The sequence below is a fragment of the Pectinophora gossypiella genome, chromosome 21 (assembly GCF_024362695.1).
Source record: "Pectinophora gossypiella chromosome 21, ilPecGoss1.1, whole genome shotgun sequence".
In the NCBI taxonomy this organism is placed as follows: Eukaryota; Metazoa; Arthropoda; class Insecta; order Lepidoptera; family Gelechiidae; genus Pectinophora; species Pectinophora gossypiella.
Window position 1 is genome coordinate 4,707,894 of NC_065424.1, and position 24,504 is coordinate 4,732,397.

Sequence of the window (24,504 nt, forward strand, 5' to 3'; positions counted from 1 at the left end):
GAGTCAATGGCGCAATACGTAACTTCTATCGTCGAAACCAGTCAGCGATTGAATAATACTGGTTTTAAAATTAGTGATGAATGGGTTGGATCGCTCCTCTTGGCAGGATTACCAGAAAAGTTTTCGCCGATGATTATGGCCATTGAGCATTCTGGTATGTCTTTAACGGCCGACGCCATTAAATCAAAGCTAATAGACATTGGTGACGAAAGCGATTTTTGTAGTGGAACACAGCAAAATGCTTTTGTTTCTAAAAGTTGGCAACACAAAAAGAAAAAAAACTTAAGCGACCACAGTGCAAATGTCAATTTGACAAATACGTCAAGTGAAAAAAAAACAATCAAATGTTACAAATGCAAGAAGCTTGGACATTATAAAAATCAATGTGATTCACAACAAAAGAAACAGACAAATGCATTTAGTGCCACATTTCTCAGTGCAAGGTTTAGTACTACAGATTTCTACATCGATTCAGGTGCGAGTATGCACATGACAGCAAATAAACATTGGCTAAAAAATGTCTCACAGCCAGATGTTACGGAGATAGTTATTGCAGATAAATCGAAGATTAATGTAGAATGTTGTGGAGAAATCCAGATTACAACAGTAGTAAACAGTACAGAATATGAGATACCGGTGACTGGAGTACTATATGTGCCAGGAATTGCTACAAACTTATTGTCAGTCAGCCAGCTTGTGAAAAAAGGAAACAGAGTGATATTTAATAACAGTTGCTGCAAGATATACAATCAGAGGAATGAACTAGTTGCTATAGGGGACTTAATGGACGGAGTGTATAAGTTGAACATTAAACAAATACAATGTTTGTTTACACCAGTATCAAGGCGTGTATGGCATCGCAGATTTGCTCACATAAATAATACTGATCTAGAAAAAATGCAAGAAGGTGCAGTTATAGGCATGTTGTACAGTGATAAGTCCAAAGTAAGTCAGAAAAACTGCATAGTGTGTTGTGAAGGTAAGCAGACCCGGTTACCATTCCCACAGCTTGGTAACAGAAGCGATGAACTGCTTCACATAGTACATGCTGACATATGCGGTCCCATGGAAATGAAATCAATTGGAGGATCGAAGTATTTTTTGTTATTTGTGGACGATTGTAGTAGGATGGCGTTTGTATACTTCCTAAAAACTAAAGACCTAGCCATAGAATGTTTTAAAGCTTTTAAAACAATGGTTGAAAATCAGACAAGAAAAAATATTAAGATATTAAGGACTGATAACGGCTTAGAATTTTGTAACAAGCAATTCGACCAATATTTACAACAGCATGGAATTATACACCAAAAGACCAATCCATATACTCCACAACAGAATGGGATGTGTGAAAGGCTTAACCGTACAGTAGTAGAAAAGGCCAAGTGTTTGTTGTTTGATGCAGGTCTAACCAAAAGGTTTTGGGCAGAAGCAGTGAATACTGCAGTATATCTGAGAAATCGATCAGTAGCATCAGGATTAAACAACTGTACACCATTTGAAGTCTGGACAAAACAGAAGCCTGATGTAAGCCATTTAAGGATATTTGGAAGTAAAGTGATGGTGCACATACCAAAGGAGAGAAGACTCAAGTGGGATAAAAAAGCAAGAGAATGCATCCTGGTTGGCTATCCAGACAACGTAAAGGGTTATAGAGTCTACAATCCCAACAATAACTCCATAACAACGAGTCGTGACATTGTTGTGATTGAGGAGGGGATTCATGAGCAAGACAATGAGTTTCCAGTAAACATAGCCCAGGAAAATGTAGAACTGGAGTTGAAAGAGGAGAGGGAAGTAGAAAAAGAGGGGCACTCAGACAAGACGGTATTGGATCAGGTGGGAACTGAAACTATTGAGGATTGGAAAGTGAAACAAGAAGGCATTTCATCTGTAACTGACAATGGTGCTGGGGAAAGGTTTTATGATGCTCCTGCTCCAGAAGAATCTGTTGAGAGTTCAGAAGCATCGGCTGAGGTTCCAGAGGATGTAAGAATAACAAAACGAGTTCGTAGGCAGCCTGATTGGTTCGGTTTTTCAAGTATCTGCACAAGCAGTGAAATGGACTATGGTGACATCAGTTTGGAAGAGGCTCTTCATGGACCAGAAAGTACTGAATGGAAATCGGCTATGGACAAGGAGCTTGAATCCTTTAGAGAAAATGAAGCTTGGGATGTTGTTAATTTACCTGTTAATAGCACTATAGTCCCATGTAAATGGGTATTTAAACACAAATTTGATAGTGACAATAATGTTACATACCGAGCTAGATTAGTAGCCAAAGGGTACGTTCAAAAACCAGGTATAGATTTTGATGAAACTTTTTCTCCTGTCTTAAGACATTCATCTCTGAGAATTTTGTTTGCCTTATCAGTTCAGTTAAATTTTGATGTAACACATCTAGATGTTAAGACTGCATTTCTAAATGGTTTCTTGAATGAAGTTGTTTACATGAAAATACCAGTAGGTTTTAAATGTAATAATGCAGAGAGTAAAGTTTTGAAACTGAAACGAGCCATTTATGGCTTGAAGCAGTCCTCTAGAGCATGGTACCAAAGAGTAAATGTTTTTTTGCAAGAAATTGGTTTTAAAAGGTCTCAGTTAGAGCCCTGCTTGTATACTAAAATTTATAATAACATTAAGATAATTATTGCCCTTTATGTTGATGATTTCTTTATTTTTTCTAATAGTCAACAAGAAACAGAAAAATTGAAGAATAGTTTATCATCAATGTTTAAAATAAAAGATTTAGGTTGTGTGAAACAATGTTTAGGCATGAGAATAAAAATAGATAAGAAAAATGGAGTAATTACTTTAGATCAGGAACAGTATATTGAAAAATTATTGGTGAAATTTAATGTTCAGAATTGTAAACCTATAAAAACACCAATTGAGTCTAAATTGAATTTGAATAAGAGTGAACATTGTAACACTAAATATCCTTATCAACAGCTGATTGGTAGTATGATGTATTTAGCAGTATTAACCAGGCCAGATATAACTTTTTCTGTAAATTATTTAAGTCAATTTAATAATTGTTATAATGAGGAACACTGGGCTTACGCTAAGAGGGTGTTGAAATATTTAAAAACAACTAAAAGTCTTTGTTTAAGATACAGTGCTAATTGTAATTCAAATTTAAAAGCTTATGTAGATGCTGATTGGGCGAGTGACACAATAGATAGGCGTTCATATACTGGTTATTCCTTTATTCTTTCTGGTGGAGCTGTTTCTTGGGAAACAAGAAAACAGACTACGGTAGCTTTATCGAGCACCGAAGCTGAGTATATGGGCATATCAGATTGTTGTAAGGAAGCTTTATATTTACGAAATTTGCAATATGAAATTACGAATGAAACTTATGTAATTACTATCTTTAATGACAACCAATCCGCTCAAAAGCTAGCCAAGAATAATTGTTTGCATAAAAGATCCAAACACATAGATATTCGTTTCCATTTCTTTCGTGATAATATTGTAAATAATATAATAAAGTTGGAATATCTTTCTACTGCAGATATGCCAGCAGATTTGTTGACAAAAGGATTGAATATAGCAAAACATTATAAATTTGTGGAAGCATTTGGATTAGTAGATTTTTACGGAAACTATAATTATTTTGTTAAGTGGGAATAATGATAATAGGTATCAAAATAATTAGTGAATAAATAGCAGCGCCATCTATGTTACTCTTGTAGTACTAATATCATATGTCAAAATAATATATAAAAAAAAATAAAGTCAGTTCGTTCCAAGCAACCGAGTTTTTTACTTGAACAATAGTTATTATAAATACAAATAAAAGTTATTAAAAATAGTAATTTGTTGTTTATTTTTCGTCTTCACTAGTCCAGCTGGGTCTGCATGAAAACCGCGCCGAATTATATCGAGCGCGTTGTCATGTAGACCCGGCGGAGGTGTAAAAAGGTATCGTCAAAGCAATTCATCTAAAAAAAATTTTGCAATTGAGTTTCCTAGGTAAAAAGATAAATTATGAAATTCTGATTACTAAATAAAGACAAGAAGTAAAGGTTGTTGGCAACCCAACAAATTTACTTTTTTATATTACATATTTTAATATGGCAACAATTTTATTCTCTCTCTCTGCTACGAACTATTAGAACAACAACATTGTGCTCCTCAATTTAATTATAATAAATATTAATTAACAGTAACAATCAGTGTGTGTTATTAAAGTAGTGCATTAGTGGACCCATAACAGTGCGACAATTTAATTAATACAAGTTCGGTGCACCTAGTACCGTACAAAGGTGACAAAAACTTTTTTTTTTATACAGAAAAATGTAATAATAATAAAGGAGCCAATGTCCTTACTACAGTTTTTCCAACAGGAATACAGTGTTCGGAAAACCCATTTAAAAAGTTAACCGATATAAAAGGTTAACAGATTCAATCGGTATCCTTTTATTACGGTAACACGTTAATCTGTTAACCTATTGAAACCTGTTAACACATATCAAGGGTTAACCTCGGTTTTATAGGTTATTACTAACGAAGAGTAAAATATTAAAACAAACTCAGCTGGAAAGAGAAAGATGGGTATAAACGGGAAACAAGCGTTTTTGAAGAATCGGCTATATTCGACAAAATTGAATGGAATCGTTAAAAATCGGCTAAAATCGTCTGGATTCGAGTAAAATTTACAAAATTGATTGGAATCGATAAGGATGGCTAGATTCCACTTCACTCGACTGGATTCCAGGTTATTCACCTACCTTAATGACACATCGGAGTTGGCAAAGTGGAGTTGGTAATGCGGAGTATAGTATCCCTCAACGCAACTTTTTCTTCTGGGGGACTTCAACGCCTGCCATCAAGAGTGTTTGTACCCGTTCCAGCAGACCGACCATGCTGACAAAGAGGTGCAGGCTTTTGCCTTGTCACTAAGTTTCTCACAGCTGGTAAATTGCGCTGCAAGGGTACCTGACGTTACCAACCATACCGCCAACTGCTTGGACCTTCTGCCGACAACTGATCCGGACCGATATCAAGTATCAGTGACTTTCCTTTAGGAACTTCCGGCCATTGTTTGGTGAGATCTCTATCTGTCTATCCCCCATCTGATCTTAACCGCAGAGAATCCAGGCGAATATGACGATACAAGTTAGCAGACTGGGATGAGATGCGGCACTTCTTCGCGTCCTATCCTTGGAGTGAGGTATGCTTTTCTTCAGAAGACCCGACGAGCTGCGCAGACCCGCATACCGGGTGTGGGGTGAAGAATATACCTGCAAAGCTCCTAACTCTGAAGAAAACTCCGAATAACGCCGCCAAGTCTTGCAAGAGGACAATACGCGGAGCTCGTTTCGACCATATAAGTAGGCCAAATCGGTGCGAAACTGGCTAAGTACCCAACTGGTATTTATCTAGCTAATTTCTGCCGTCTGTTGTTGCCGCCATTGCTGAAACCTGATGGATCGCTGACCTATACCGCGCACGAGAAGGCAAATTTATTTATCTCGTCACCTGCGACTCTCGTCTAGATGCTGAGAACAATATTCCACCTAGTGTACCTCCTTGTGATCTGGCAATGGCAATACTGGGCTGAAAAAAATTTGAATGCCATCGAAACTACAAGAAGAAGAAGAATGGCAGAGATCTGTATCCGGCAACATGAGGTCCTAAAAATGCTTCACATTCTAGACGTGAATGAGTTCCGTGGTCCAGATGGTATTCCAGCAATCGTACAGCAGAACTGTGCACTTGAGTCGTCTCCAGTACTGACACGGCTCTACCGGCTCTCTTTGGGTTCAGGACTAGTCCCGAACCCATGTAAGCTTGCCTATGTGCAGCTTGTGTCCAAAAAAGGTAGTCGTGCCGTGCCGACCCTGCTAACTACCGCCCCATTTCAGCGAACTTGAACAATTCCCTTCTAGCGTACCTTCACCAACGATCTATTTAGTGACCGCCAATTTGGTTTCCGCCGTAATAGGTCAACTGGCGAATTCTTGTGTACGCTACACACTTGCGAGGCTCTTGCCGTGTCCTTTGATATCACAAAGGTTTTTGATAGGGTTTGGGAGAGTCTTATTGGAAATATAGCCATAGGCTTATTGGAAAGCTTCCGGCATATGGGATCCCTTCTAGCCTGTGTAATTGGATATCTGACTTCCGGAGGAATAGACGGATTTGGGAAGTCGTCGATGGGTGCTCGTCTGATTTACATGGTATTAGTGCCGGAGTCCCTCAGGGATCTGTTCTCTCTCCCACTATCTTCCTGCTCCAGATCAATTATCTGCTGATTTATGTCCTATGGGTATGCAGACGATAGCACAGTGACGGAGAACAAGCACCAGGAATGTCAGCATTATCAGAACTTGTTATCAGGATCTTATGAATCGTGTGAATTTGACCCTTAAGTCCGTCTCAGAACGGGGTGACAACAACTTGGTCGAATTCAACGCTTCCAAAACCCAGGCATGTCTGTTCACCGCGAAACGAATCTGGCTCCAATGTTCCGGAGTGTACCCATTAGTGATGTAACGAATATTAGCATTCGCGAATATTTTTTGCAGATATTCGTATACGCATTCGCGAATGTCTAAAAATTTACATTCGTTACACCATCACTAATATCCACGTCAATTACCAACTATCTCGAGCTCTATGGTATGGACCTAATTGCCAACCTAAACTTCGGCTGCTACACCGAGTCTATAACAAAATTGCAGCCAAAAATCAGACATCCTTTCTAAAGTCAGATGATATTTCCCCTCAGAGCAGTTGCTCGATCTATACACAGCACAGGTTCGTTGTAGTATGGAGTACTGCTGTCACCTTTGGCAAGGCTCTGCCAGCTCTCGGTTGGCCGCTCTCGACTTGGTGGAGCGTTGAGCATTAAAGCTAATGACAATGACAATGAGTCGTTAGTGAAGACTCGACTCCAAAGTCTAAAACACAGACGAAGGGTAGCGGTTTTTTATAGGATACACTTCGGTGTGCGGTTCAGTGTGTGCAGGAACTTCATGAGTTAATTCCACCCACACTATTCCATCTTCGATCAACTAGTCGTCGGCAGACATTTCATGTTGTTGATATACCACCAATCCGCACTAAACGTTTTGCCTCTTCCTTTTTAATGCGAATAGCAAAGGACTGGAACTGTTGTCTGCATTTCCAACTCGTTATAATTTGGCATTTTTCAAGGCTAGGGTGAATAGGCATGTACTAGGTAAGCGTGATTCACCCTAGACCACATCGTCCCATACCACCAGGTGAGAATGACGCGGTTTTCAAACGTGAGCCTATATTATTAATAAAAAACTGTCGATTTTAGTCGTTTCCAGGCGATTTTGTGGAATCCAGTCTAGTGGAGTGGATCAAGTCATTTGTGTCAGTTTAAGTCCATTCAAGCTGATTGTGACGATTCTAGGTGCTTGTCAAATCCAGTCCATTTTAATCGATTCTAGTCGAATCCAGTCGATTCCTCGACTAAAAAATAGACTCGATTCAAGTCTTTAAATTAATATACGCATCATACAAAACCGTAACGTACCATACGCCTAAACCATGCGATACGGACTTCATCCTATGGCTACATATTAAGATGCATCCCAATTCCATCTCAGATCAGAGTAATATTCAAGATCACTCAAACAAGTGAGTTAGAGAGCGTTATTATATTGTCTAGATTCCATGACGACTACCTTCCGACTTCATACTAGTAACCACATCTTGCGTCATTTTAAAATGGAGTTCCTATAACCATCTGGTTACCATCAGATCTTGAATACTAACCAGAGCTAGAATGCTCGTCAAGGCAAATTATTTTAACATCGAGTTTCTAAGTTGACAATACAAATGACCACCTGGTCATCATCACACCCTGAGTATCAACCAGCAACAACCACCTAGAGTCAGAGTTCTCATCAAGACAAATCAAACAAACCCAAACTTCCTTTTGGTTATCATCCAATCCTAAATACCAACCACCAATAAAGTTCTCATCAAGACAATTCAAACAAGCCCAAACTCGAAGGTTACGCGTTATTTTAATATCGATTTCCTAACTTATGACCATCTGGTCATCATCAGACGCTGAATACCAACCACCAAAGCCAAGTATAGCTAGAAGGCTCATCAAGACAAATCAAACAAGCCCAAACTCGGAGGTCTAGCGTTATTTTAATATCGAGCTCCTATCCTTATAACCACCTGTTTATCATCACACCCTGAGTATCAACCACCAACAACCACCTAGGGTCAGAGTGTTCATCAAGACAAGTCAAACAAACTCAAACTCGGCGATCTTGCGTAATTTTTTTGTCGAGTATATATAATAATATAATATAACCTGGTCATCATCAGACCCTGGATCCTTCCGTCATGTCTACAAATCTTCTCGTAATTATCACCTATCAAACAAAAAAAAACGTAACCAAATCGGATCATGCGTTCTGCAACTACGTTACGACCTTTCCGCGTAGCGTCGCTGGTTAAAAAGTAAACGTCGAAATAGTAAAAAACAAAGCGCGTGGAACGATTAAACGACGCCGACAAGTGCCTGCAGGTTGCTTGGCGCAGCGTTGCCAGCATTCATTTCGCACGACGGAATGGCAACATGCAAAAATAACCGTTTGTAAAGCGGTTAACCTATCATTCCTGTTAACCTTTAATTTCTGTTAACAGTGTTCGCAATAACCCCCTTGATAAAGAATACCGAAATGTTTCGGTATACGCCTGTACTGTTAACACATATTTATTTCGGTTAATAACCGAATTATTTCTGTTATTAACCCTAACCGGAGGAACACTGCAGGAATATTCCCATTTCGGGAACGGCACTTCACTGTTCAAGCATACAACAAGAAACGTGAGAAACCAATAAAATTGTAAAAAAATGACTACCTACATCAGTCAAATATTCATTAACATTCGTTCCGCACGAAGCATTTTGATTGATTTATTATTTAAATTCAGTTCTAGCAAACATGTACAACCACGTGTTGTTACAGTGCATTGTGATATATGTTGGTCTAGGTAAGTTTTTTTTTGTTACAAACTGGATTAAAAAAAAAGAAAGGAAAACATGAAGCAGTAGGACTAGGGCCCTGTGCTGGGAGGTTTTCTGGCCACGTCTTTCCCTCAGCGTTACAGATTCCGATGTTAGTTACATGATATGTAATTTAATTTTTGACGTTCAAAAAGCTCTAATTTTGTAAGCCAATTTTGAAAAATAAATATTTTTTGTGACTTAAACTGGCGGGCCTCAGGGCTAACACGCGCAACGTGTTGAAATTTTATCACGGTCACTTTATCGATTCTGACGATATAATTATCTCATTTTGTCTCGATTGGTGCTAATGTGAACCCAGATAAGTCATGTCGTTCTGTCAAAATACGAATCACCGCGAATTCGCCTGCAATGTAATATCACAGATCCAAACCTTACATCGGTGAAGGACGAGAACCGCTTATAAGCAGCTATGGAGTAGTGTAACGTAATGCTCAAAATCGAATCATAGTTGGCTACTTGAAAGTTTATAAGTACCAAAATATTTTATTTTCTCGAAAAAACTTTATATAATATAAAAAAAAACATTTCTGCAATTATTTTTCACGCGAAAAACGTTCGTCACGTGACATTTCGCCCAGCGACGTCATATTTCAACAAACAAAGAAACTGTCAAGCAGTGTAATAGTGTGTCATTATGTGTGTTCATCATCATCAATTTAAGAGCCACGCGCTTGTCGGTGTAGCATTTTCCATGCTACTTTTTTAGGCAAAAATAGGGCAGTGGTTTCCATTATGTGTTACTCACCTTATATTACCAACCTCCTACCATGTGGAACGTAATAAATGATACGATTATGATTCCGTAGCCTCTATTTACTTTATGTATGGTTGGAATAAAAGTTGAAAATTGTTTACAAAAGATTACCTTGTAGATGTTAGTGCTGGGGCGCCAACTGTGCCAGTTAAGGACTATTTGAGCGTACAGAGGCAAATGATGTCTCTTCTCCGAATGAGACGGAACGAAACGCAGACTCAAACGGAATATCACAGAAACGGAACGGCGGCGGAACGAGACAGAAACGGAACAGATTTCAGGCGACAAGCTGGAAACGCGATGACCACGTAAATATAACAGGCTTTTTATAACACCCATACGTGCTTGTATGGCTACCTGTACAGTCATGAGCAATATAATGTACCTACCCACTTTAGGACTCTGTCGCACTAACATATTTGACATTTAGTGAGACTTACAGTTCAATTTGTCAAAAAAGTTAATGTGACATGGTACCAAAGCGTATACATATTAATGCTCGTGACCGTACGTACTTGTACAGGCTGATTACGTACGTCAAGTGACATCGTAACGAATACTGAGGGGGATTGTTTAACTCCATACTCTGACCAAAAGGATATACTTAGAACGGAAAATACTTAATTAAATAATAAAAACAAAAAAATTACACAGTCCGCAGTTTGTTATGACGTCAACAACAAGAAGAAGACGAACTACGCCATTCCGTCTGAGCTTCAACGAAGATTGTGACTACCTCGCCTACTACTGTTTGAGAGCGTATAAGTATGTATACCTCATTAAATATACCTAACATAAACAGCTTATATACGTCCTACTGCTGAGCACAGGTGCGGCACGCTGAGAGGTGAGGATATGGTATCCCGACGTGCCGGCAGAGTAGGGGAATGATTGGTGATGATAAAGTAGAAGCAATAACAATCAGGAATACATACAGTTTATTAAAAACACTTCACAAACTTAGTAACATAGCCACAAACATAATAGTTCACAATATACACATTTCACAAAAGGAATCAAGACTTAGGAATTAGAGGGCACGGTTGCTTTAATGAAGGTCGGGGATGCAGTGAGTCAAAAGTGAGTAAAATGAAAGGGAATGGAATGGAATGAGAATTTCGTAATTTAAAATGATGATGGTCCGAACAAAAGGCCAGTATGTGCAGAGTTTGTACTCTGCTACACAGGCTTCCCCTCAATCAACCGGAGGAGCGGATGTCATTAAATATACGTACTTACTTAGTTTATTTAAAATGACAGCACAGCATAGATTATAGTATACTGCCTAAAATCGGTTTCCAGACAGTTAATCCCATGCGATCATGTCTTCTAAATAATCACTAACTTTATAACATAATATAAACAGCCTATATACGTCCCACTGCTGGTCACAGGCCTCCCCTCAATCAACCGGAGGGGGTATGGAGCATACTCCACCACGCTGCTCCAATGCGGGTTGGTGGAGGTGTTTTTACGGCTAATAGCTTAACTAACCTTATAATAACCTTTTTTTTTATAACGTAACCCAAACATTTGTTTCTCCAGCACGGGTAAATTATGTGGTCGCACCTTGTACTACATATATCACGACTTTCACAACTACTGCATGTTGGATTACGTCAATTGCATGGAAAGATACGAAGGTAAGATAATATGCCACTGTGTCCTGTGGTATACCGGCTTGCTTCTCAAAGTGGGAAGCGCCGGTTAGAACGGCAACTCTCCGCTCCCCACCAGCGTCTGAGCTAGGTTTACCTCCCCCCTCGAACATAGTTTAGACTTCAATCGTATGGCGTCAGATGTCACACACACAGATGCGCGTGTACGATAACGTCAATGTGTGGTGTCTGTGTAAAACGAGGTTGTTTGTATGAAGTGTCCGGAGTGTGATATGTTTCAACTCAGGGTCCTGTGGCGGTTCAATAGTAACCCTGAAACCAGGGTTATTAAGGCGGGTCATTGATTCAAATTCAAATCCAAAAATGTCTTTTTTTAGTGGGTAACATAGTTACACTTTCAATCGTCATTTTTTTACATAACGAACGTCTCCGCCTAAAACTACTGCAGCTTCTCACAACCTGTTTAGCCAGGGAAAAGAAGCTGGAAGAAAAACCTAGGCACAGAGCCCTAAACGTTCTTTAAAAAAACAAAATATGTTTCTGATCTCACAACCCACAGGAGAGAACGTAGGTACTTTTAAGTATGTCGGTTTTTTTTAATATTTTAGTATGGCAAGTCGTCCACATGGGAGCATGCTTCAATATCGAACCTCTTCAAGAATACAAACGTAAGTAGACCATTGGCCCCGATGCCTGCAGACACCTCCTAATTTTACTTTAAGTTATACCTGTCATTTTCTTATCCGCCGAAAAGGAAAGGGACGGATGATTGACAGCTCTTAATTTTAGGAAGAATGAGTAAATGAATGAATGACCCGGGCGAATCAAAAAGGTACCTATCTCGCTGGTATGCAAACCGTTTGACGTGTGCTGTCAACTTAATTCTGTCGGGTTATTGGCCGATGTAAATTTTTTAGACGGTTGTTTTAATAATAATAATATTTTTTTATTTCCAAACCACAAAAAATAAATTACAAAAAAAACTTAACTTATCTAATAGGTACAAGCTGTTTTATTTTTGTGGATGGCTGATGCTTAAACTAAGTAAACTTGTAATATAGGACATCAGGCCTTCCCCCGGAATTTACAACTTTAACAACTTAAAGATTACTTTGACAATTTACACAAAAAAATAAAATAAAAAGCAAATAAGTAAGTAAAACAATAATAATGTGGAATGGTGTGAAAGTAACATGTGTGGAGTGTATTTTGGATTTGTGCTTAAAATTGACGTGTGTTCCATAAATTTTATGCTTGTCGATTACCCGTCCCTTTCCTTTTCGGCGGATAAGAAAATGACAGATATCTTTAAAATAAAATTAGATGGTGTTTACAAAAATTAGCACCATTGATGCATATTCGGACAAACTTAACCTAATTTTAGTTTGACAGCTCTTAAATTGTTGCCGTCCTTCACTTGCAATACGCGCAAGAAAGAGACAGGGCTAGTTTTCGTCCTGTAAAATTAAGTTGGTGGTTAAGATTAATCTTTTGCACGCTCAAAACCACCACGCATACATGAAACACACATACTTAGGTCTTAAACATAGCTGTCGAGGAGTAGATTTACTATAAGTACACCTCTGCCTACCCCTTCGGGGATACAGGCGTGATACTAGCTGGAGAATTAGTCGACTAGATAAGTAAGTAGTCGCCTTTCCCAGACCGACTAATCCGACAGCCAGTCGGCTATTCGGCATACATGCATACCTAAGCTAGAATTGCTACTAATCTCATTTCATCAAAGACTTCATGCATGGTCACCGGTTTAAAGTACTCACCACACGCACGCACGCACTCACGCACACACAGCATTTAATAATAATATATTTTTTACTTTTTACAGATTATCCGTATGAGAACGATTATTTCTTGGACCAGTACTACGTGGTGGAAGACCAGATATAAAAAACTTTATCGCATTTATAAGAATAGAAAAGACTCAGTTCTCCGGACGCAATAGAAAGCGGACCCCGCGGCACAACAACCGCACCGCGCGCTACGCGAATTATAATCGAGGGCTTCGCGTCTACGTATTAGTCGAAGCCGTAGATATCTCGCGTCGCGCGGCGCGGTTCCTGTGCCGCCGGGGTGAAGTCGTTATTTTTTAATTTGTTAAGTTTTATAGATATTTTTAGTGTTTTGTAAATAAATATTAATGATTGGTAAGTATGCCTGTTAATTATTAAGAAAACCTACAACACATACATACATACATAAACTCACGCCCGTAATCCCTAATGGGGTGGGCAGAGCCACAAGCAATCAAAGACAACTTGCAGCCACTGTTGATACGATGTCGTAAGCTGGATATGATGAACCTTATGGTGATAAGGGATCAGCCTATCGCCCATAACATCAGTCCATCATGTTAGAGGACACAACCCCTCCGTCGGTTTTTACGACATGCCCGGGAAGACAAAAAACCTACAAAACATCCATAAAAGATTTACATAACAAGTAGGTACCGTCAAGTATCTATACCCTATTTAACGTAGCATTAAAGTATTAAAATGAAAGCAAGACAGAGACATATCTAGTACATACAGGGTGTTAGTGACATCGTAACGAAAACTTTGAGGGTGATTCAGACCATGATTCTGAGTTAATCTACCTTCCGATCATCTTACTTTTTTAATTAAACCGTAAGTCACATTAAATGTCCAACATGATAGTGCGACAGGGTTCTAAAGTGGGTCCATGATATGGCTCATGACTGTACACGACCCAATTTACCATCTACTATGTCATAGATTAAGGACTATGTTCAAACTGAGTATTAACAGCCTCCGTGGCCCAGTGGTTGAGCGTTGGGCTCACGATCCGGAGGCCCCGGGTTCGAATCCCGGTGGGGATATATCACAAAACTCACTTTGTGTTCCCTAGTTTGGTTAGGACATTACAGGCTGATCACCTGATTGTCCGATGTAAGACGATTCGTGCTTCGGAAGGCACTTTAAGCCGTTGGTCCCGGTTATTACTTACTGATGTAAGTACGTAGTCGTTACATGAGCCAGGGGCCTATGGCGGTTCAATAATAACCCTGACGCCAAGGTTGATGAGGTTGGTAATCCACCTCACAAGCCACACCGTAGAAGAAAAGAGTCGGTTGGTTTGTTTATTTATTTATTTATTTATAAAAAGGTACACCAACAGCTTATATAATAAAACATTAAATAAAATAAAAGTTACATCAGGAAATAGACTGTTACATAATAGGTGCACACAACATTTGCAGTGTAAGACAACTAACATCATTGTGTGATATTAATAAACTAATCTCAGCTTCGAGACTGCCCTGATGGGCTTACTAGGTAATATTCTGGGCACTTTTTTTGTTGACGTGCCCAGTTGGGCGCGAACCTCGGCTCAGGGCGTCGTGTGAGAGGTAAAAAATTTGAAATAATTAATCGACCCTAGTGGGTCGATAGCGAAAAGCGCTGATTGAGGGAAATCGTCGACCACGCCGGCGGGGTCGGTATCGGGGTCCTGAAGTGTTTGGTGTTGCGAGCTGATTGGCTGCCTCTATGGCTAGAGTGATCGGATCGTCGGGTTTTCAGTAAGTACCGTCCCTTTTTTTGGGCACTGACAATCTATCTAAGACAAGAGAGAAGTGGTTCACATGTAATAACTCCATTCACAGACTTATGAAAACAAAAATACATCATGCAGGTGGTCGTGTAAGTGGGTTATGACCTTGAGGCTATCATTAAGCAGCGCATTTAAGCAGCTGGCAAGCCAAGTTTGCCAGCCAGTCCGCCCTGTTGGTGCGGGTAGAACGGAACAGGCGCGCCCTGCGGCAGGTCGGCAGCGGAGTCGCCGGACTGCGGGTACGGGTGGTGGGGCGGAGCACCCATCCATTGCGGGTACCAGTACAGACCCTGGGAAGGAATCATAATCAGTTATTCAAGGACATGATATAAAGACAAAAGACAGAGATAATAATCCCTGGCTATCGCAATGTAACTCAATAACGGTCCGCTTGTTTACGTTTTTTATCTCGTCTGGTTGGCCTTCAAGTACCCACAGCTCACCGAGCTTTATGTGGGTGGTAGGTTAGTCAGTCACGGAATACGAGTAGAAGAAAGATTCTGACTCGGACGGGACTTGAACCCGCAGCTCTTGTCAAGCCGGGACGAGCGTGTCAACCGTTGCACCACCGGATCCTCCTCCTGTCCATGCGAAATTCTTCCGATCTACTTATATATCGTCATAAAGCCGGCAGTAATAAGAATTAGCCAGCACTCGAATCTAAAAGGTAACATTTAAGTATTTTTTTTATTTGGTTGCAGACGGATGTTCTTAGGCAAACTATTTAATATTTATCTCTCTCTCTCCCTCTCTCTCTCTCTCACTCTTTCTCTCCCTCTCTCCCTCTCTCCCTCTCTCTCACTCTTTCTCTCCCTCTCTCTCTCTCTCTCACTCCCTCTCTCTCCCTCTCTCTCTCTCACTCCCCCTCTCTCACTCTCTCTCTCACTCCCTCTCTCTCCCTCTCTCTCTCTCTCACTCCCCCTCTCTCCCTCTCTCTCTCTTTCTCTCTCTCTCTCTCTCTCTCTCTCTCTTTGTACCTCTGCCTACCTCTTCATGGATACAGGCGAATAAATGCAATGTAATGTTATAAAAAAATAACCCACCTTATTGCCAGACCCTTGGCAGCTGAACCGGTACTCGTTGACAGTCAGTGAGTCCAGGTAGCTGATCCCTGCAATGGACCCGTAGTTCGGCGGGAACATGAACCAACATCCATCCAACGTGTCTACAACATAAGTTTATCATTTAAGTATATATTATTTTTTAATCTTCTTCTATCGTGTGGCCCCGATACCGACCCCGCCGGCGTGGTCGACGATTTCTCTCAATAAGCGCTTATCGCTATCGCTCTATATCGACAGTTGGCCGCCGAATCTTGGTTCCAGTTTTCTGAGAGCGGTACGCGCTGACGCTGAATGAGGGAAATCGTGGACCACGCCGGCGGGGTCTGTATCGGAGTCCTAATGTGTTGTCGCGAGCTGATTGAACGCCTCTATAGCTAGAGACTTGAACGACTAGCACCCATAACAAATAATATTTAAAAAAAAAAATTAATTAAAGAATGTACTTACAGCTCGCTGGAAAAGGGAATTCTAATTAGTTTTGTAATTACTTGTAATAAATATTACATTAACTAGAATGAAGAAATCGTCAGACAACAATCTTATATAGTACCATATAGTACATACCACATAGTACCATATAGCACCATTATAGTACCATTATAGTGCCATATAGTACCATAATGCAACCGTAAGCGGTGGAACCGGCGAGCCGATCGGAGCGTGGATTCCCGCTTTTTATCTCGCTTTAACAAATGACGGTTATAAGTGACAGAAAAGAATAGAGTATTTATTATTAGGGGTTCCAATGCAATGTGGCCAGATGTAGGTACGCTTCCTTTCTAAGTATACGCTGTCATCATCTCCATAGCGTTACCTATCTGGATTTCACAGGGTCCGCTTATCTAACCTGAAGATTTGATAGGTCTGGTTTTTTAAAGAAGTGCCTGTCTGACCTTCCAACCCGTGAAGGGAAAACCAGCCCTATGAAAGCAAGTGCGTAATTTCAACAAATTTCAAATAGCAATTTTGCTTTTTAGATGTTTTGCTTTGATGCCTTTGTAGACCGCCTGTTGTCAAATTAATCAAGATTTATGATATAGGAGTATATTGACCACTATCAATTTCAGTATTTGCCTCCCAGAGGTACTTACTGGTAGAGTTGGGGTCTTCGCCCCGGTTGGCCTCGGTAGAGGCGTGGTAGGCCTCCGTGGTCTGTTCCAGGTATGGCGGGATGGGCGCCAGCCCGTCTCCCGGGTCACCAGGGATGATGAACGGCCCTGGGTAAGATGGAAAGTAAAAAAAAGGTGTAGGTATACATAAACAGCCTATACAGAGTGTTAGTGACATCGTAACGAAAACTTTGAGAGAGGATTCAGACCATAATTTTGAGTTAATATCAAGTGGAATTTTCCGTGGCAAAAGTATAGAATAAAAATTAAAAAAAAACATGTTTTTTTTTTATTCCGAGTTGATATCAAGTGGAATTTTTCGTCCCAAAATTCATGTTTTTTTTTTGTTAACCCAGAATGATCACTTTAAAGAACTTTATTCTCATAAAAAAACTATACATAGTCACTTAACATGAGTGAGAAGTAAATGTTTTTACAAAAGATAGATAAAGTGCCGTTGAGCAGGCAGAGAGGGTATGCATATAAAAACTTACCAAAAACAAGAAATACATCGCTTTGATACGTTGTTTACAAGTGTGAGTGAAGTATGACTACCTATCGCTCATCGAAAAACTAGTTAAAGGAAGGGATTGGCGTTCACAGATACAGGTTGTTCATTTAGTTACTTACTTAAAGTTTTACAAGATTATTCTATGGTAGGTACACATGATATGTTTACGCAGCTGGGATTTGAAGATATTTAGTGACGTAGTATTTTTTATGTAGGATGGTAACTTATTATAAAGATGAGCTCCCTCAAAACGTACAGTTTTCCTGCCGTAGTTGGTTCTTATTTTAGGTAATATAAGATGACTTTTTCGTCGATGACCATATTTAAATATTTGTTCCTGTTTTGTAAATGTTATCTCTGTATGTATTGATTTGCTCATAATTTTCCGTACTAATACGCAGGTTGTATAAGTATATAATTGTGTAATGTTCATAATATTTGTTTTTTCGTAGACTTTTTTTGTTGATGCTCGGTACGGAAAGTGAAATAACATCTTAATTATATTATTTTGTGCTATTTGTAAATATCTTAAATTTGTTTTTAGTGCATTACCCCATACCTCGATAAGATAAATATAGATATAGATAGTTGGTATGTGATTTTACCAATGAATTGTAAATGTTAAGGCGAACTTGTCGAGGTAAGCAGCGAACAATATTTCGGAGAATGCCCAGAAGGGATGAAAGTTTTGATGTTACGTGTTGTGTATGTATGTAATGATCTGAATCATCGCCCTCAGTATTTGTTACGATGTCACTAACACCTGTATACTTATTGGTGGCGGAGAGTTGCCGTTCTAAACGTAGTATTATTCGTTGTTCTATGGTCCAGGTAAATTGCTTACCTCCATAGAAGTTAGTGTTATTCCACTCGCAGACGTGATGGTCACACACTAGCGGCGAGAACTTCTCCTTGGTGTAGTATGTGTGGCCGTTAGGCAGAATCTACAAGTAAAAATAACTAATTAAATATATTTTGTCTACTTACATACTTATAAGTAAAGTACGGCTAAAAAGAAATCTACACATTGACCTAGGTCTGCCAACCATTGCTCAATGGCTCAAATTAGCTTCAAAACGTTTTTTCGAATACATCCCGCTTAAGAACGGTACTGAAAAGTATCGGTGTCCGAAGGACGTAATATACGATCCCGATGACCCGATTACTCTAGCCATAGAGGTAGCCAATCAGCTCGCGACACCAAACACTTCAGGACCCTGATAACGACCTCGCCGGCGTGGTCGACGACCTCCCTCAATCAACGCTTATCGCTATCAACCCACTAGGGTCGATTAAAATATTTCAAATATTTTTCCTCTCAGACGACGCCCTGCGCCGAGGTTCACGCTCAACTAGGCACCCTCAGGCCTGTTGTCTTAAACATTGTACCGGGTGAGAGCCTTCAGCGCTCCCCATTTGTCCGGCTAAGTAGTTAATGCTATCTGCGGAAAATCTACAATAAGTCACGTCATAATAAAAGGCTGAAAAGGCGCAAGAGTTTCGCCAAGTGTGTGTCGCCTCTACCTGATGATGACCGCTCTAAGGAAAGATGCAGGATTTGGCAGGAACGAGTACACCTCCCAAACCCTTTTGTATCGCCGTCCGAGAGACCTCGCCAGGTCTTGATTTGCCTAGAAGTATCTAAACAGACTACGGATTCAGGTGGGCGGAAGTAAGGAGAATTGGTTCAGGTGGGGTTTCTCGGATGGCTCGGACTAAGTGCAAGTGCGGCACTGTTCCCCAAACGATGGAACATCTTACATCGTGTCCTACGTGCCCGAACACCTGTACGCAGGAGGATCTGATGAGCGATGCAGATAGCGCCATGCTTGTTGCCAACTTACATACTTGTTTTGGGCCGATACTATTTAGTTTGCCATCGACACGATAAGAAGAAGAAGTAAAGGAGACATTCCTTTGTTTCCCTTGATATTAAGGAAAGCGCTAAGAGCTCTCCAGTCCAGGAGCGGATCCAGCTTTTATGTCAGGGGGCGGTCACCAGGTCGCAGACAACCAATCTCCGTAGAAAATTTGATAAAATTGCAGTGGACACCCATGACCTCCCCCCACTGGATCCGACCATGCTCCGGCCAAATAGTTCTGTCCGGCTAAGCACGGTTTTTTTTTTCACTACCAGAAACTCCCCTTTTAGTATCAAACTTACCAGTAAATAATCGTAATGTCGGAACCTCAGCCCTTGAATGTTGAAGTCGAGTATGAAGGAGCCGGAGCTGATGATGCACGAGGCGGCCGAGAGTGGGGGTAGCTTGTACATGTCCGTGCCGCACTTCACGATCGCCTTCGGGAGCGTCGAGACGTCTCGCACGTGCTGCAAGTTCTTCTTGAACGGGAATCTGGGAGGTTATAGTGGATTCTGTGATGCGGATTTCACGGGTTTTTGTTATTTGAAAAGTCCTTTAGTAACGGTTAAATTTGCTAGAGGTAGGTGGGTTCCGAGTTTGTAAACTTTGACAACCACTGGTCTAACCAGTAGTGTTGAGATGCCCACAAGTAGAACACGCAACCAATGTGTACTTCTATCATACATAATACAGTGTGTTAGTGATATCGTAACGAATACTTTGAACGATGATTCAGGCCATGACTCTGCATGAGTTGGTATCAAGTAGAATTTTCCGTCGCAAAAGTATAGAATTGAAAATAATTTTAAAAAAATACATGGATTTTGCGACGGAAAATTCTTAATTGATTTTAACTCAGAATCATGGTCTGAATCATCCTTCTCAATATTCGTTACGATGTCACTAACACCCTGTATATTAATATTTACGAAGGGTATTTACCTGAAAATACACACCCCAACGTGACACTCCAGTCCATGGATGAAGTTATCCATTTCAAACACAACATTGGGGTCTTCCTCTAGGAAATACTTCTTGTCATCAAGGAAATGCACAAAACCAAGGAAATGGAACGCTCTGCGATTGCAATAAGGCGATGGACCCTTGCCCATGTTGTAGATGTCGCTGTACAGTGATGATATGAAAATGTAGACGTTCTTCCCGCAGTAGAATTCTGGAAACGTTATTAAATAAAACATGCAAGAGTTGTTAATTCGGACATGCAAGAGTTGTTAAATCGGACATGCAAGAGTTGTTAAATCGGCCATGCAAGAGTTGGTAAATCGGCCATGCAAGAGTTATTAAATCGGCCATGCAAAAGATATTAAATCGGCCATGCAAAAGTTTTTAATTTGGACATGCAAAAGTTATTAAATCGGACATGCAAGAGTTAATTATTAAATCGGACATGCAAAAGTTATTAAATCGGCCATCCAAAAGTTTTTAATTCGGACATGTACGAGTTAATTATTAAATCGGACATGCAAGAGTTAATTATTAAATCGGACATGCAAAAGATGCAGCTGTCAAATCTTCAGGTTATTTAAGCGAACCCCGTGAAAACGGAATAACGCTAGAATGTTTTTTTTACCTTGACTAAGATAAAACTCTGAGGGCACAGCCCCTCCGGAGGGGGAGTTGTACGTGGCTACCCTCTCAGTCTTGATGGCGTCATGGCTGTCGTACATTGTCAGCATGTTGTCTATCGCGTCATCGAGAGCTATCAGTAATACCTGCAACATTGAGCTGGATTACACCAACCCTGGTGCCAAGGTTACAACACCACTTATCACGTTCGTCCAACAGAAAGCTCGGTGAGGTGTGGGTACTAGTTCGTCTTGCGATGGATGTGTACCTCTGACTACCCCAATTGGGATATACCTAGACGTCGGATTAGGGGTAGGGGACGACCCAAGAGTGTGTGGAAAGTGTGGGGTGTGAAAAGGATTTGTGTGTAAAAAGTTTAAGTCCCTAAACGACACGAACGACGAACTTTAATGGGATACAGCCTCCGTGGTCTAGTGGTTAGAGCATTAGGCTCACGATCTGGAGGTCCGGGTTCGATTCCCGATAGTTGACATTGTCGAAATCACTTTGTGGGACTGTCCTTTGTTTGGTAAGGACTTTTCAGGCTTGAATCACCTGATTATCCGAAAAAGTAAGATGATTCCGTGCTTCGGAGGGCACGTTAAGTCATTGGTCCCGGCTATTTGCCGTAAAAAAACACCTCCTCCAACCCGCATTGGAGCAGCGTGGTGGAGTATGCTCCATACCACCACCGGTTGATTGAGGGGAGGCCTGTGCCCAGCAGTGGGACGTATATAGGCTGTTTATGTGTAAAGTGGGATAAGGGCAGGAGACTGATAACTTACAATATTATAGACACTTTATATTAGATAACCCATCGCGAAGACTTATCAATAAAAAAATATACACAACTAACCTTCAATTCCTTTATGTGCATATGAATAAACCTGGCCAGATGATCCGTAGCAATGTGTACATGTTCATTTATGATGTACTGAAAAACAATAAAATGTGACACTTCTCTCGTGTGAGTTGAGAGGTGGATTACCAACCGCATCAACCCTGGTGTCAAGATTACTATTGAGCCGCCAAAAGCCCCGGTTACTATACTGATGCAAGTTAGTAATCGTTACTATGAGCCATGTCAGGGGCTTTGGCGGCTCAATAGAAAGAAGAGAGAAGAAAGAAAGAAAAAATATTTATTCGACATACTTATTGTTTTAACATAATTAACATAAAATAAAACAGTTATGAATGTATGCCGAAACGGTTCCACCTCAGCATAATGCCATAGCCTAGACTATGACGCTGGTTTTCAGTTGAAACCGGTAATCAGGTAACACGTTAAACAAAAAATGGACGCAAAAATAGTAACCCTGACACACGATAGAAGAAGAAAACTTCTACCTTTATAATAAATAGGTAGTTTATCATAAAAGGGCGCCACACAAAAAAAAAAGACAACAACATCATATCAAATTTCCACTAAAACAATTACAAAAAAGCAAGACAGACGTTTGTCGAAGTGATCATAAGGTGGTGGTGGACGTCCTGAGATAAAAGGGCCTCACTCAACACAAGTCGCGGCGTGAACCACGACGCTGATATTATGTGGACCCTGTTGGGTGACGCACGAACATCGTGTTCCATAAACATGTGTTAATAGTGTACATACCAATAAACATAAACAAATATTATCGCAAAAATGTAGGTATACGTAAATACTTAAGGTTAGAACAAAAAAGAAAGTTATTAATGTAGGTATAACTAGTAAATAAATGTAGTAATATAAACAAATACGAATTCCATGAATGTGTATTGTATGCTTCTATGCTGTTCTGGGAGCAAATAAAAAAACATAGAACACGTTCAGCTGCTTGTCTTCCCGGGCATGTCGTAAAAACCGACAGAGGGATTGTGTCCTCTAACATGATGGACTAATGGTATGTGCGATAGGCTGATGCCTTATCACTTAATTATTATAAGGTTCATCATATCCATCTTAGGACTTCGTATCAACAGTGGCTGCAAGTTGTCTTTGATTACTTGTGGCTCTGCCCACCCCATTAGGGATTACGGGCGTGAGTTTATCTATGTATGTATGTATGAATGTGTATTGTGTATTACCTGATCTGGTGCACGTTTGACCTTCATCATCTCGATCTGGTAGTGAGCGAGATGGTCCAGCTTGTCGGTGGGGTCGTGGCCGTAGATCTCGAAGGCGTCGATGATCATCGCCAGGGTGACATTCTCGCCAGGCTCTTGACAACACGGGTGGTTCCGGATGTTGTATGAGGTAGTCTGGAAACAAACACTTGGGAATATACAGACAGGTAAAGCAGGGTCAGAGGCGGCCAACAGCTAGCGACAGACGGCCTCCAGTGGTTGGTCCAGTGGCTCCAGTGGTTGAGCGTTGGGCTCACGATCCGGAGGTCCCGGGCTCAAATCCCGGACATATCACAAAAATCACTTTGTGATCCCTAGTTTGGTTAGGACATTACAGGCTGATCACCTGATTGTCCGAAAGTAAGACGATCCGTGCTTCTGAAGGCACGTTAAGCCGTTGGTCGCTTTTGGCGGCTGCCGCCCGCCAAACACCCCCGTCATGGCTCATGTAACGACTACTAACTTGCATCAGTAAGTAGTAACGGGGACCAACGGCTTAACGTGCCTTCCGAAGCACGGATCATCGTACTTTTCGGACAATCAGATGATCAGCCTGTAATGTCCTAGCCAAACTAGGGATCACAAAGTGATTTTCGTGATATGTCCCCACCCGGATTTGAACCCGGGACCTCTGGATCGTGAGCCGAATGCTCAAACCACTGGACCACGGAGGCCGTTATTACGGAGACGCTAACTATGTAAGCCAACTTTGAAAAATAATATTTTTGAATTTTAATGCCATTTGCGGAAAATCTACAAGAGCTTAATTTTTTCTTTTAAAGAACGTCTAGTGTCCTGTGCCGAGGTATTTCTTGCAGCTTCTTTTCCCCGGCTATACAGGTTGTGAGAAGCTGCAGTAGTTTTAGGCGGATGAGGCGTTCGTTACTTGTTATGTATAAATTTACTTACTGATAAAAGATATTTTTGAATTAATATAATTCGGTTACTTTATTGCACAGTTACAAACAAAACAAACACATCTTATAAATAAAACATCTCCTCCAATGAGTCACATCGAGGTTTGCCGAAATAGTGTGGGTTATGCTAATTGTGGTAGGTAATACTGACTGAGTGTGAGATTAGGTATAGGTATTATGTGGTTCAGAAGGGCGGCAAATAATAAGTGCGTGTTCACTGTAAGGCGTTTACTAGGTGACTGACACAATGAATACAAAAGTTCTTAAAGCTAACTTATCTCTATGTTTACATTAACAAGTAATATGAGCTACGCTACAGAGGCAAGGCGCCCAACAGGCTGGCAGCATTG

The 24,504-nt window shown here is 40.6% G+C and overlaps 2 protein-coding genes across 4 annotated transcripts in view; one reads left to right on the forward strand and one right to left on the reverse strand.

The window, feature by feature from the left end:
- Nucleotides 1–8,890: 8,890 nt before the first annotated feature.
- Nucleotides 8,891–24,504, forward strand: part of LOC126376708 (uncharacterized) — a 251,230-nt gene continuing 235,616 nt past the window's right edge. For 2 of the 3 annotated variants that reach the window (XR_007567740.1, XR_007567739.1), the window contains exons 1-5: nucleotides 8,891–8,997; nucleotides 9,907–10,096; nucleotides 10,443–10,553; nucleotides 11,334–11,431; nucleotides 12,016–12,239. Coding sequence is in view for 1 of the 3 variants with exons in the window: in XM_050024262.1 (XP_049880219.1) it covers nucleotides 8,949–8,997; nucleotides 9,907–10,096; nucleotides 10,443–10,553; nucleotides 11,334–11,431; nucleotides 12,016–12,075; nucleotides 13,254–13,315 (570 nt within the window). In the remaining 2 variants the exon portion in view is untranslated. Of the gene's footprint in view, nucleotides 8,998–9,906; nucleotides 10,097–10,442; nucleotides 10,554–11,333; nucleotides 11,432–12,015; nucleotides 12,240–13,253; nucleotides 13,419–24,504 lie in introns of those variants that run through there. The other variant, XM_050024262.1, reaches the window with a different exon arrangement.
- On the reverse strand, nucleotides 14,608–24,276 carry LOC126376607 (uncharacterized). Its single transcript, XM_050024103.1, has 10 exons — nucleotides 24,147–24,276; nucleotides 23,199–23,372; nucleotides 21,988–22,065; nucleotides 21,136–21,277; nucleotides 20,487–20,718; nucleotides 19,847–20,036; nucleotides 18,527–18,626; nucleotides 17,154–17,279; nucleotides 16,042–16,163; nucleotides 14,608–15,288 (listed from the first exon to the last, which is right to left on the reverse strand). The coding sequence occupies exons 2-10, from the start codon at nucleotides 23,304–23,306 to the stop codon at nucleotides 15,130–15,132; spliced, it is 1,257 nt and encodes a 418-aa protein (XP_049880060.1). The 5' UTR covers nucleotides 23,307–23,372; nucleotides 24,147–24,276; the 3' UTR covers nucleotides 14,608–15,129.